We start from the raw sequence: 12,503 nt of genomic DNA, 5'->3' as shown, positions 1-12,503 counted from the left end.
TGTGGTCTCAGAACTGCGCAAACCCTCTCTTTTCCTGCATGGCTCTCCTTACTAAAAAGCCTTCCACCTGGTGAGTCCATCTTCCTCCTCAGTTCTCTCTCTCCTCCCTACTCCAGCCAAATGTCTTGAAAGAATATCTACACTCACTCTCTTCACTCTTATTTTTCACCTCAACCTACTCTAAATAGGCTTCCACATTTACCCTTCTACTGAATCGGCTCAAAGATTACTCAGGAACTGTCCAACTCCACAGGCTTTCTTTAGTCTTGTTTATTTAATCCCTTAGCATCCTCTGACCTAGCTGACCTTTCCTTCCTGCCTGAGAACTTTTGAGTTGGTTTCCACAATAACTGGAAAACACATCCTCTTGGGTTTTCTCTTCTGCCTGCTGCTTCTCAACCCCATTGTCTGCCTCTCCTGTAGATGTTGGGGTTTCTGGAAGTCTGCAGCCTAAGCACCTTCTTTTTCTCAAACTACATTCTCTTCCTATCTTTTCCTGTAATGGAGCTCTCATCCACTATTTTAGCTTTGATTGTGATCTCTATACTAATGGCTTCTCCACTTATTCCTTTACTCCTGATTCTACCTCTGACCTTCCCAACCACATAGCCACTTGCCCACTTTGCATTTCCACTTAAATGTATCAAAGGGATATCAAACCTGACCTGTTTTGAACTGAACTCTTCACCCTCCTCCACAAATCTGCTGCTCCTCCCCTGGGGTTTCCTAATCACTCATGGCTTTGTTATCCACACAATTGCTCAAGTCCATTTCCAACATGCTTCTTTTAGTACTTTCCTCTTCTTCATTCTCTTCTTTCCATCCATCACTGAGACCTGTCCAGACCTGTCTCTGTCTCAGTTCCACCTCCTTAGCTTCATCAGCATCACATCACCCGAGTCTGTCACCATCCTCTCCCTTCTAGACTTCAGCCACAGCATCCTCACTGGTGTCCCCACACCGGTGCTGGCTCCTTCCAGTCCATTTTTTGCACAACTCCAGAGAGATATTTTAAAACCTCAATCTCATCCTGCCCTGACTCTGCTTAACAGCCTTCCAGAGGCTTCCAGCTGTTCATAGTTAAGGTCCAAAGACCTACCAATCTGGTTAGTCTTGGCCCCTGACCCACCTTTACAGGCTCTTTTCAGCCACTTGCCCCTCCAGCCACATGGAATCCTCCTGGTTCCCCAAACAGGACAAACTGTTTTCTCAGGAACTTAGATCCTTCTGCTGTGAATTTTTTTAGGTAACCCTTTTCTGATTAGCCTCCCCTCACCACTCCAGTTACATTATCCCAAGATACCTTGGTCTGTTCCTCCACCTCACCCTCTATTTATTATTTTTCCTCTCTTGTGGGACTGTTAAGCCCCAGGAGGGCAGGCACATGGCTGTCCTGCTCACTGCTCTGCCACCACTGCCCACCTATGCCTGGCACTGACTGATCGGGCAAAAATGGAGTATTTGGTGGCCTCACCACCTAACCCCAGGGCAGCTGTGTAGCTGCCCAGCATTTGGGACTGTCTTCTCTTAGTGCTGAGATCCAATAGCAGCAAATCCTTCAGTGGTTCTTAAAACTAGAGTCCTACTCTTTGGAGGAGAGGTTGACGAAGTTGACCCAAATGATCCCCTTGACCTTTTCCACTGGGGCCATACAGGAGCTCCCTGGATGTTGGAGAGCTTGCTTTATGGCTCTGTCTAAAGCTAAGGTGTCATCTGGGCAATGTGCTACTTCCCTGCCCCGTTCTTCTAAGGAAATGCTGTTTTTGAGACCAGCCTTTCCCCACCGACCATTGTTCTTTTCCCTTTTCATTCCACAGTGTGCCTACGTGAAATGCTGAGAACCTAGGTTGAGAGCCCCAAATAGGGCAGTGGGAAGAAGGGAATAGAAAGGCTGACCTGCTCCCAGGAGACTCAGAGTCGCCAAAGAGAATGTAATTAGGGATCTTAACAGTGGCCTAGGCTTTATGGGAGACAAATTGGTTGAGGTGGCCCTCAGGGAGTGAGGAGCTCCCAGGGGACAAAAACTGCAGGAGCCATGAGTGGAGAAGCAACTGGAGACGGCCCCCTCTGACTCACAAACAGAGCAACAGCCTAGAGTGTTCCTAGAAGAGGCGATTTCTTCGGCGCACGTGTACTGGGGACTATGTCTGTGTGTGCGTGTGTGTTTGTGTGAGTGAACATCTTCTGCCCTTGTGCTGTAGGGCTGGGCGAACCAGGAAGCGCCTCGCAGAGGAAGAGATTTAGTAGTCTCGGCCACGTTTGTCTTCAGAACCGACCTTTCCTGCTCTTTGTGCAACAAGACACACCTCTCCGAGGAAGGAGGCGGACATCATTACTACTGCCCTATTAAAAAAACACACACACACACACTCACACACACAACAACCGTGTAATTACTCTCCGCAGGAAAGGCGCACAACAGGATGGGCCCGAGCTGAACTCGGGATGAGCCATCCCTGTAAAGATTAGGAAAAGGAACCTCCGCGCCATGCACCCGCCTCCGGCCAGGGCCTCTCCCAGATGGTCAGGCTGGGTTGCCAGACCACCTCTTAGAGTGAGAGGGTGGTCGCGGGCGTCTCCCAGCCACGCGGGTTCCCTGTTCCTTCTCCTACCTGCCTTCCAGCTCTCGCTGGGTCTGTCTCCCACGCCTCAGGTGTTTGCTGGGGCTGGGCCACAAGCCCTTCCCTTTTTGGCCTGCACCTGGGGTAACCTCCAGCCCCGAGCGCCCCGCCAGACCCTGCTGCAGCGAGTGCGCACGGAGCGGTGCGAATTGACTCGCGTGGGGCTCTCCGGGCTGCGTGCGCCCCGCCACTGCCCGAACACAGGGCCGGGCTCCGGCTGCGCGCCACGCCCCCGGGCTTCGCACGGCGCGCGAGCCCCTTGGAGGGTGTCTGTGAACTTGGAGCCGAGCGGCTCGAGGCTCTTGCCGGGGATGCGGCGGCAGCTGCTTCCTGGTTTGAAGCTCGCCGAGTGGGGGAGAGCGTGAGCCCGCGGAGGCGGGGGCAGGAGCCGGAGCCGGAGCGGGCGGAGGCGGGGGCAGGAGACGCTGGAGGCTCGAGCTAACCGGACGGGTCGCTCCGGCTCTCCCGGGAGAGGCGCTTCCTGGCCCTGAAGAAGGGGCGAGTACCGTGCGAGCCCCCGGGAGGTGCCGCGCGCTCCAGAGGGACGGTCGGGCGACCCCGGCCCGCTGAGGGCTCGGCGCCCGGCTCCCCTCCTTTCCACCTCGCGAGGGAGGGAGGGAGGGAAGGAGGGGAGGAAAGGTCCGGCGGAGGAGGCAGAATGGCCGGTCGAGGGGAGCTTGGGTGCTGCTTTTCCCGGGAGCTGCCTCCACTCCTGCGGCCGCCGCGAGAGCTGGCCTGAGCGAGGGCTCCCGGCTCTCCGGCTGCGAGACCGCGCGGTCCCCGGGGCGGGACAGCGGCGTCGGCATGTCGTCCGGCACCATGAAGTTCAATGGCTACTTGAGGGTCCGCATTGGCGAGGCCGTGGGGCTGCAGCCCACCCGCTGGTCCCTGCGCCACTCGCTCTTCAAGAAGGGCTATCAGCTACTGGACCCCTACCTGACGGTGAGCGTGGACCAGGTCCGCGTGGGCCAGACTAGCACCAAACAGAAGACCAACAAGCCCACGTACAATGAGGAGTTCTGCGCCAACGTCACCGACGGTGGCCACCTGGAGCTGGCCGTCTTCCACGAGACGCCCCTGGGCTACGACCACTTTGTGGCCAACTGCACCCTGCAATTCCAGGAGCTACTGCGCACGGCCGGCGCCTCGGACACCTTCGAGGGCTGGGTGAGTACCTGGAGCCCTCCCCTTGGTGTCCACTCCGCACCTTTCTCTTCCTTCATTTTACAGAACTTGCCTGGGACCCGCTTTCCCATCTTCCCAGGCTCCGCGGCTCAGGGAATTCCCTCCACTTTTGGTCCACGTCCAGGTGGCCCTTGGCACTGGTGATGCGACCGCGGTGGGTGTGCGAGGGCATAGCTGTTCCTCTAAGAAGCCATCCTGGATATGGTTCCTCTTGGGGATGGCAGCTTGGGCTAACGGGAAGTCGGGGGAAGGGGCGATCACCCCCTCCTCCCAGACTTTGAGTAAGGCGCCCCAACTCTCTGCACGCGGGTAATATAGGAAAGGCAAGGAAGGTGTGTTAGGAAAGTGACTTGCTTTGGATAAAGCTCTTTAAGCGTTTCTTAAGCGAAAGGCATGCATTCTCGCAGGTATTATTCATAATGTTTATGGATACGTGTTGGTTCAGCCGCTCAGACGTGCACACGTGTTTCAGCATGCACATCCATTACATCCCAGAGGTAAATAACCCACACTGGCAGGGATCGGAGTGCCTGGGTCTGCAGTTGGCAAAGTTTTGTTAAGCAGTTTTTCAAGGAGATGAGATTTACATGTGTTTGCAGGCAACTTCAGTTCACTTTCAGCCCAAGAGGTCTGATTCCTACAGTTAGTGTTTCTGCTGTTACTGGTCTTGAGAGTTTCCAGGGCTCTTCAGCAGTTTGTGAACCACCCCTGGTTTCTCACCTCACCTGCTTGTATTTCTGTGTATTGACAAGTAGTTGCCCGCAACGTCCTACTTGCCTGTGCTTTTCACATAGTTCCCATGAGGCAAAATGTCTGCTGCAAATAAATTAAAATGTCTAGAGCACTCTACACAGTGCAAAAATGCTTCTGCTTCCTAATCTTCATACTGCCTTTGTGATGCCGGTGTTATCCTTCCCACATGTATGTGATGAAATGATAACTAGAATGAAGTGGTCTGGTTTGGCCAAATAAGTCCTTTGAAGACTCTCAGGAGTTTAATGATTTAAATTCTGGAGGATGTCAGTTGTGAGGCCAGAATGTGAATCAGTTTTGAAAACCCTGTTTGAAATTAACAAGTGGGGGAATCAGATGGATAATAAGAAAGACTCATTTAGATATTTATTTTACACTTTGAGGAATTGATACTTTTATCATATATTTTGTAAAATTACAGCTAGCTTGTGGAGTAGTCTCTTAAATAGGAGAAAAAACCGTAACGACTGTTTAGCTGTAACATCAAATTATATTGAGTTAATTTCCCTTCAACTAAATGTACTTTGTGAAATTTAGAAGTGGACTGGAGAGGAAGGGCCAAAATAGAGATTGACATTTTATTTTGTGAATTTCTGAATAGGAATTAGAGATCAGTCTAGGAATCTGAATGGAATTATTAAATTAGTACCCGGTTAGGAGTTAGATTGGGCAAAGCTCTAAAGAACCGGGTTCTGAAATATAATGGTGCAGACTGACCGATGGCCATTAGAAGCATGTTTTCCAAGAGAGATCCTAGACTGGTTTTCTTTACCCATAATCCGCACATTTGAATCACCTGAGGGACTTTTAAAAATCCCTACTTTTAAAGACTCTAGATGAGACTGGCTGTGGACACCAGCATCAGTATTTTTCAGCTCTCCAGGTGATCCCAATGTGCAGTCAAGTTTGAGAACCTGTAGCCTAAATGAAGACCACAAGGTAAGGGCTGGAAGAAGCATAAGTATAGGAAGATTCAGGTTACTTGAAAAAGTGGGGTGCCTATTTAGATCTGCCTATTTTCCCACTGGCTGTAGATTTAAATGTAAATTAAATTTACATATCTTAATTGTCTGAATTAACTATATTTAGGTGTTTAATGTAACCCGGTAGCGGTGGTCTGAAAAAATACGAGTGTTTGGTAGGATATATCAGCATTTAAATGACCTTGACATTGGTGATTTGTCAGACACTCATTCAGTGAGGAGGCAGAGTTTTTTAAATTCTTGGTATTTTGAAACTGTGACGATAGGGTAGATAAAATAGGCAGTGAGTTTCCTTTTTAAAAAAATTTTTGTTAAAATAATTTTTGTTAAAATACTTGGAAATATATGGAATGCTTGTTTTTTAAATGATCCTCTATAGGTCTAAAGTGGTTTTGAAGTTTAGAACTACAGAATTATTTATTTGTCCTTAGCATATTAAATTGAAATGCATAGTTTATTCAGAAAGCTCTAAATGGAATAATTTACTCCACGATAAATTTATTTTTTGCAACTGAAATTACAGGTTGCTAAACAATGAAAATAAAATAGCAGTTTAATTCTTCCTAGATCAGGAGAAGAGACAAAAACAGAAGATACCTTTATTATTAGAATAAAACAAAGTTGTTACGCTTTCTTGCTTAACATAGTTTCTAAGTATTAAGAAGATAGTCTTTGACATTGATTTTGTACCAGTTTCACTGATATTACCTTCTAAGCTTGATGAGAGAAAGAGATCTATTTTATGCAGTTATATTCCTAGTACCGAGGAGGCAACCCATTCCAGTATTCTTACCTGGAGAATCCCACTGGACAGGGGAGCCTCATGGGCTACAGTCCCTAGGGGCGCACACTGAAGTGACTTAGCACACATGCACACATTCCTAGTACCAGGCACAGTGCCTGCCGTGGATTAGGCAATCAACCATTTCTTTCCTAACTACATTTGTTTCATTTAATTTGCATTATATCCAAGGAGGTAGTGAGATATAATATGACAGCTAAAGAAGTTCTTAAATGGAAATTCAGTGTTAAACTCTTCAATTAGAAAAGATTTCAAAGACCTGAGTTTCTGCCTGAAACTAGGAAAAAACGAACCAGTCAAATCCTAGGTAAGCAGAAAGAAGGAAATGTAAAGATAGCAGAAATCAGTGAAGTAGAAAGCAGAAACAGTAGAGAAAAATCAGTGAAACAAAAACATTGGTTCTCTGGAAACACACACACACACACAATAAAATTGATAAATCTCAAGACAGAATGATCAAGAAAAAAGATGACACAAATTACCAATGTTAGAAAATGAGAAAACATCACTATAGATCCTATGGACGTTAAAAAAAATAAGAGAATATTATGAATAACTTTATGCCAGTAAATTCTGCAATTTAGATGAGATGAATAAATTCCTTGAAAGATACACATGACCAAAACTCATTCAAACAACTAGCCTTATGTCCATTAAGGCAATTGAATTTGTAGTTAAAAAAACTTCCACAGTACAAACTTGAGGTCCCAGGTGGCTTAACTGGTGAGTTCTATCATATATTTAAGGAAGAAACATTGGCAATTACACAGACTGTTCCAGAAAACAGAAGAAAAGGAAACACATCCTGGCACATTTCATGAGGCCAACATTACCTTTATACCAAAACTTGATGGATGCTTTGCAAATAAATAGAACTAAAGACCAATGTCCCTTCTGAGTGTAGATATTAAAAAATCTTAAATTTTAGGAAATCACACCCAGCTATATAGCAAATGATCAAATGGGGTTATAATCAGGACTTCAAGGTTCATGGTTGACTAAGCATTTAAAATCAATCAGTGCAACTCTTCAAATTAACAGAATAGTTTAATAACAGAAAAAAAGATTCATATGATCAGGTCAGTAGATAAAGAATTTGACAAAATTCAATATCCATTCATGATAAAAACTCTCAACAAACTAGTAATAGAAGGGTACTTTTCAACCAGATGAAGGACAGCTGTGAAAAACCTACAAGTAACATGTTGATGGTGAAAAACTGAATGATATTCCCCTAAGATCAAGAGTGACAAGGATAGCTACCCTTACCACTTCTGTTCAACTGTGTAGTGGAGGTCGCAGTCAGTGCAACAAGCAATTAATAAAGTACATGCAAAGGAAGAAGTTAAAGTGTGTATAGAAAAATCTAAGACACCTACAAAAGGGTTACTAGAACCAACAGGCTATGTTTAACTAGGTTGCAGGATCCAAACCAATCTACAAGTTACTTGTTTCTTCAAACTCTTAGTGAACAACTGAAAGCTGAAATAGAAAAATACCATTTAAAAGAGCATCAAAATGTGAAATTGGATAAATCTAATAAAACATGCAAGACTTGGTCACTGAAAATGAGAAACCATTGCTGAAATAAGTTAAAGATCTAAATAAGTGGAGAGAAATACTGTGTTCATAAATGGGAAGATTCAGTATTCTTAAGACCTCAAATTTTCCCAAATTGTTCAATAGATTTAATGTATTTCTAGTCAAAATATCATCAGGCTTTGTTGTAAAAATTAACAAACTGATTCTAAAATGTATATGAACATGTGAAAGACCCAGACTTATCTAAGAATAATTTTGAAAAAGGATGAGTTGGAGAACTTAAAGTATCTGATTTAAAGACTTACTACAGTACTACTGTAATCAAGGTAATGTGGTATTAAAGAGAGTCAGAGAGATCAGTGGAATAGAAGAGAGTCTAGAAATAGATTCATACATATATGATCAGCTGACTTTCTTTTGACAAAGATGTCAAGGCAGTTCCATTGTGGAAATGATAATTTTCTCAACAAGTGCTACTTGAACAACTGAATAGCTATATGCATAAACTTGTGCATTGACTTTAATCTTACATTATACACAAAAATTAACTGAAAATGGATCATAGACCTAAAAGTAGGATTTTAGCTGTAAAATTTTTATAAGAAAACATAGACGAAAATCTTAGTGACCTTGGACACCACACGTATTTTTCAGATAGGACCACAGAAGCAAGTACTATAAAGAAATCAAATCAGACTATTTAACTGTTGCTTTTCAGAAGATTCTTAAGAAGAAGATGACACAATCCCCTGGGAGAAAGTATTTGTAACATATACATCAGACAGGGGACTTTTAACAGGAATATATAAAATGACAATGAGAAAAATACTCTGTTTAAAAATGGGATGCAATGAGAAATGTATTCAAATTAAAAATGGGACAAAGATTTGAATAGGCACCCTTCATGGAAAATAGCACAGTAAAAGATTAGTTAAGGAAAAGTAAATTAAAACCAAAACCCATGGGAAAGTCTAAAATTAAAGAGACTGATCATACCTTGTGAGTGAGCAAGTAGAGTAACTGGAACTGTCATATACTACTGTGAGGGATATAAAATGATAATCATGTTGGAAAACACTTTTGATACTTTCTTAGTGTTAGAAATGTACTTACTATGGGACCTACCTACTCTTTTTTTTTTAATTTAATTTTATTTTTAAACTTTAGATAATTGTATTAGTTTTGCCAAATATCAAAATGAATCCGCCACAGGTATACATGTGTTCCCCATCCTGAACCCTCCCCCCTCCTCCCTCCCCATACCATCCCTCTGGGTCATCCCTGTGCACTAGCCCCAAGCATCCAGTATCGTGCATCGTACCTACTCTTAAATGAAACCATTTATACATAAATATTTTTAGCTGCTTAATTTGTTATATAGCCCCCAAACTGGAAAATGTCAGTCAACAGGTGAATATTTAAGCAAATTATGTATCTATACAATGGAATACTACCGAATAATAAAAAGTAATGAACTATTGATACATGCAACAAAATGAATGAATCTCAAAATATGTACTTTATGTACTGAAAGAAGCCAGACAAAGAGAATATATAGTGGATGTTTTCATTTATGTAAAATTATAGAAAAGTGTAATTTGCAGTGATAGGAAGCAGAGCAGTGGTTGCCTGGGACCAGGGGAATGAAAGTGATGGAGGGATGGATTACAAAGAAGGCATAAGGAAACTTTTGAGGGAAAAGAACATATTCATTATTTTGATTGTGGTGATGGTTTCCCAGTTATATACTTATGTCTAAGCGCTTCAGATAGTTCGCTGTTAAGTATGTGCATGTGGACAAGTATACCCAATAAAGCTGTAGGGAAAAAACAACGAGGATTTATTATCCTTATTTTTCCAAAGAAGACGTTAAGTAAGTAAAATGCCTGAATTAGATTTGAGCCAAGGCTGACTCTTGAAAACTACATTGTCTCTTTAGTGCAAAAAAAAAAAAAAAAAAAAAATCAGAGTAGGAGCATTAAAAAAAAAAAAAAGTCATTCAATATAGTTTCTGACTTAGGACAGTCTCATTTTCTAAATTATCACTGTCAGCTTTTTTTCTGTTCCTTCTTGAACTGGTTTATTTTGTATAATTTCTTGGACTTGTGATATCCGAAAATTTGTCCAAATTAAAACCTTATTTCCTTCTTTCACTTGTTTGCTCGTTATTCGCTAACTTTCCACATGGAGACCAGCACCTAATATACTTATTGCAGAACATGGGGACATGGGAGGAGGCAAGGGGAGCTGGAGGCTGCGTCATGGAAAGACCTTGGCATCCCCTCAGGAAGGAAGGACCTGCTTGGCAGGATCCCAAGCTGTTTTCCTGGTTCAGCGCTCCTGAAGACATTCTGTTCCCTCCAGCACTGGGAGGGCTGCGTTCTCTCAACTTCTCACTCAGGGTACCTGTCTGGTAGTCTTGTCAGAGGAAGCAGCCAGGTTACCACTGGGCAATCAGTGATTATCTTTGCCCTTTATTCATGGATCCAGGTACATGGATTTAGAGCGTCGGATTGAATCTTCTAGATTCATTATCTGTTTGTTCATTCTCTTTTGTATTTTGTAGTTTTTCATTCTCACGGTTGTTTTTCTTTGGTATCGATTGGGGTGGAGTGTTTAGGAGGAAAACATTTTAGTGTGTATCGGGAGGTTTATCCCAGTATATGTGAATTGTATTATTTATATTGTGTCTTCAGTTTCATGATAAGAATTTTGCTGCAGTGGGGCTGTCTGTTTCTCATCTTGGTTAAGTTGTGGTTCAAATGTTTCAGGCATTTTCCAGAGCACATTATCTATTACTCTTCAATGCACTCAAAACTCTGCTAAGCTAAGTCACTTCAGTTGTGTCCGACTCTGTGCAACCCCATGGACGGCAGCCCACCAGGCTCTCCCGTCCCTGGGATTCTCCAGGCAAGAACACTGGAGTGGGTTGCCATTTCCTTCTCCAATGCATGAAAGTGAAAAGTGAAAGTGAAGTCGCTCAGTCGTATCCTACTCTTAGCAACCCCATGGACTGCAGCCTACCAGGCTCCTCCGCCCATGGGATTTTCCAGGCAAGAGTACTGGAGTGGGGTGCCATTGCCTTCTCCGAAACTCTCAGATCATTGTTAATCTGTTTCATTATACCCTTCTCTTTGGGGCTATAAGCACCTTGAGATCAGGGACCCCCGTCTCTCTCATTCACTGTTCTAAGTCCAGCATCTTGGGCAGTGTCAGGTGGATCAGATCAGATCAGATCAGTCGCTCAGTCATGTCTGACTCTTTGCAACCCCATGGATCGCAGCACGCCAGGCCTCCCTGTCCATCACCAACTCCCGGTGTATAGTAGATACTAAATATTTGTCAGAATGTGTTTTTGGAGCAAGTAGAATGTAAGCACTTTGGAAAGATTTTTACTTAAACATTCATCTTTTAAAAAGGAAAGAAATAGAAGTAACTGAGGAGTGACCAGTTATTCCAATGATCAGTGTTCCATTTAAAAAATTAATTGCACATCAACTTGTGCTTTAAAGACTGGATCAGATTTTTGTCCTTTGTATATGGTAATAAATTGAAAATTGCATTTGTAAAATTACTGGCTTTTGTTCATTTTAAAAGACTGGTTACCAAGCCTGTTAACTGGTAGTTTGTGAGCCCGACATGTTACATTTGGTTGTACTTCAACAGTGGAGAGCTAATGAGGTTGGTGGGCAGAGTGAATCATTGTATCTTATGTAATTCTTAGTACAGTTTTGGTATCTAGCAAGAGTTTAGAATGATGATTGTGATAGAAGTGCAATAATTTGTTTACGAGGTAGGTAGCATTTACGTAGAATCAGAGATGGCTTGGATTCTTTGTAGTCTTCTATTTTGCAAAACAGTTGGCTAGGTCTGGTACTCCATTTATGTTGGCTGCTGGCCCCATTTTGTTAGAATATGATGAAAATGAGGCCTGAAACTCAGTGCCTGATCACTTTCTTTCCACTTTCATCACTGCTGTATTCAAAATTATCTTTCTCAATTGCCAAGCTGATAATTAGTCCTTTACTTAAAACCTTTCGGTGGTTCCCCACTGCCCTTAGATAAAGCACAACTCTTTAAAATGGTATAGAATATTCTCCGTGAGCTGGGCTCTAATTTCCTCTTCAGCCTTATGGCTCACCTCTCCCCAACCCACACTTTCATGCTCCAGCCACAGTGATCAGCTTTCAGTTCCTCAAGAGCCATCATGCTAATTCCTGCTTGTGCTTCATGTCTCACTGTAAATGTCACTTGACCCAGGAAACTTTCCCTGATGTGCCAGGTCTAAGGTTGGCTCTCCTCCTCCTCAGTGTTCTCCTCAGCATCCTAAGATCTCTACTGTCCCCTTCCCCTCTCTCCCGAAAAGACAGATGTGTGAATTGATTGGGCTCTTGTGGAAGGGTATGGTATTGATCAGAGGAGTTCAGGGTTTAAAAGTGTGGGCTATTGACTGAGGTTCATCCCCTCTGCCCCTGGGGTAGCTACTCACAGACTATTACATGTTTCTCTATGAAATGCCAAGCCCTGAATGAGCCTTCCTCCACCATTGAGCATGTCCTATGTACCCAGCATGGTGCTCTGCCCTGGAGAGGCCAGTGGGCAAGACAGACATGGCCC

General features: G+C 43.7%; 1 protein-coding gene across 4 annotated transcripts in view; it reads left to right on the top strand.

Moving 5' to 3' along the window:
• The first annotated feature begins 3,038 nt into the window (after positions 1-3,038).
• PRKCH (protein kinase C eta) overlaps positions 3,039-12,503 on the top strand; it is a 233,160-nt gene continuing 223,695 nt past the window's right edge. For 3 of the 4 annotated variants that reach the window (XM_086320372.1, XM_086320376.1, XM_086320377.1), the window contains exon 1: positions 3,039-3,788. In XM_086320372.1, the coding sequence (XP_086176498.1) occupies positions 3,426-3,788 (363 nt within the window). In that variant the 5' untranslated portion in view covers positions 3,039-3,425. Of the gene's footprint in view, positions 3,789-5,288; positions 5,499-12,503 lie in introns of those variants that run through there. The other variant, XM_086320374.1, reaches the window with a different exon arrangement.

Source organism: Bos grunniens, chromosome 10 (genome assembly GCF_055505025.1).
Source record: "Bos grunniens cultivar Pamir isolate PY7600 chromosome 10, Bosgru_T2T1.0, whole genome shotgun sequence".
Lineage (NCBI taxonomy): Eukaryota > Metazoa > Chordata > Mammalia > Artiodactyla > Bovidae > Bos > Bos grunniens.
This window is presented reverse-complemented; position numbering and strand designations above follow the sequence as displayed.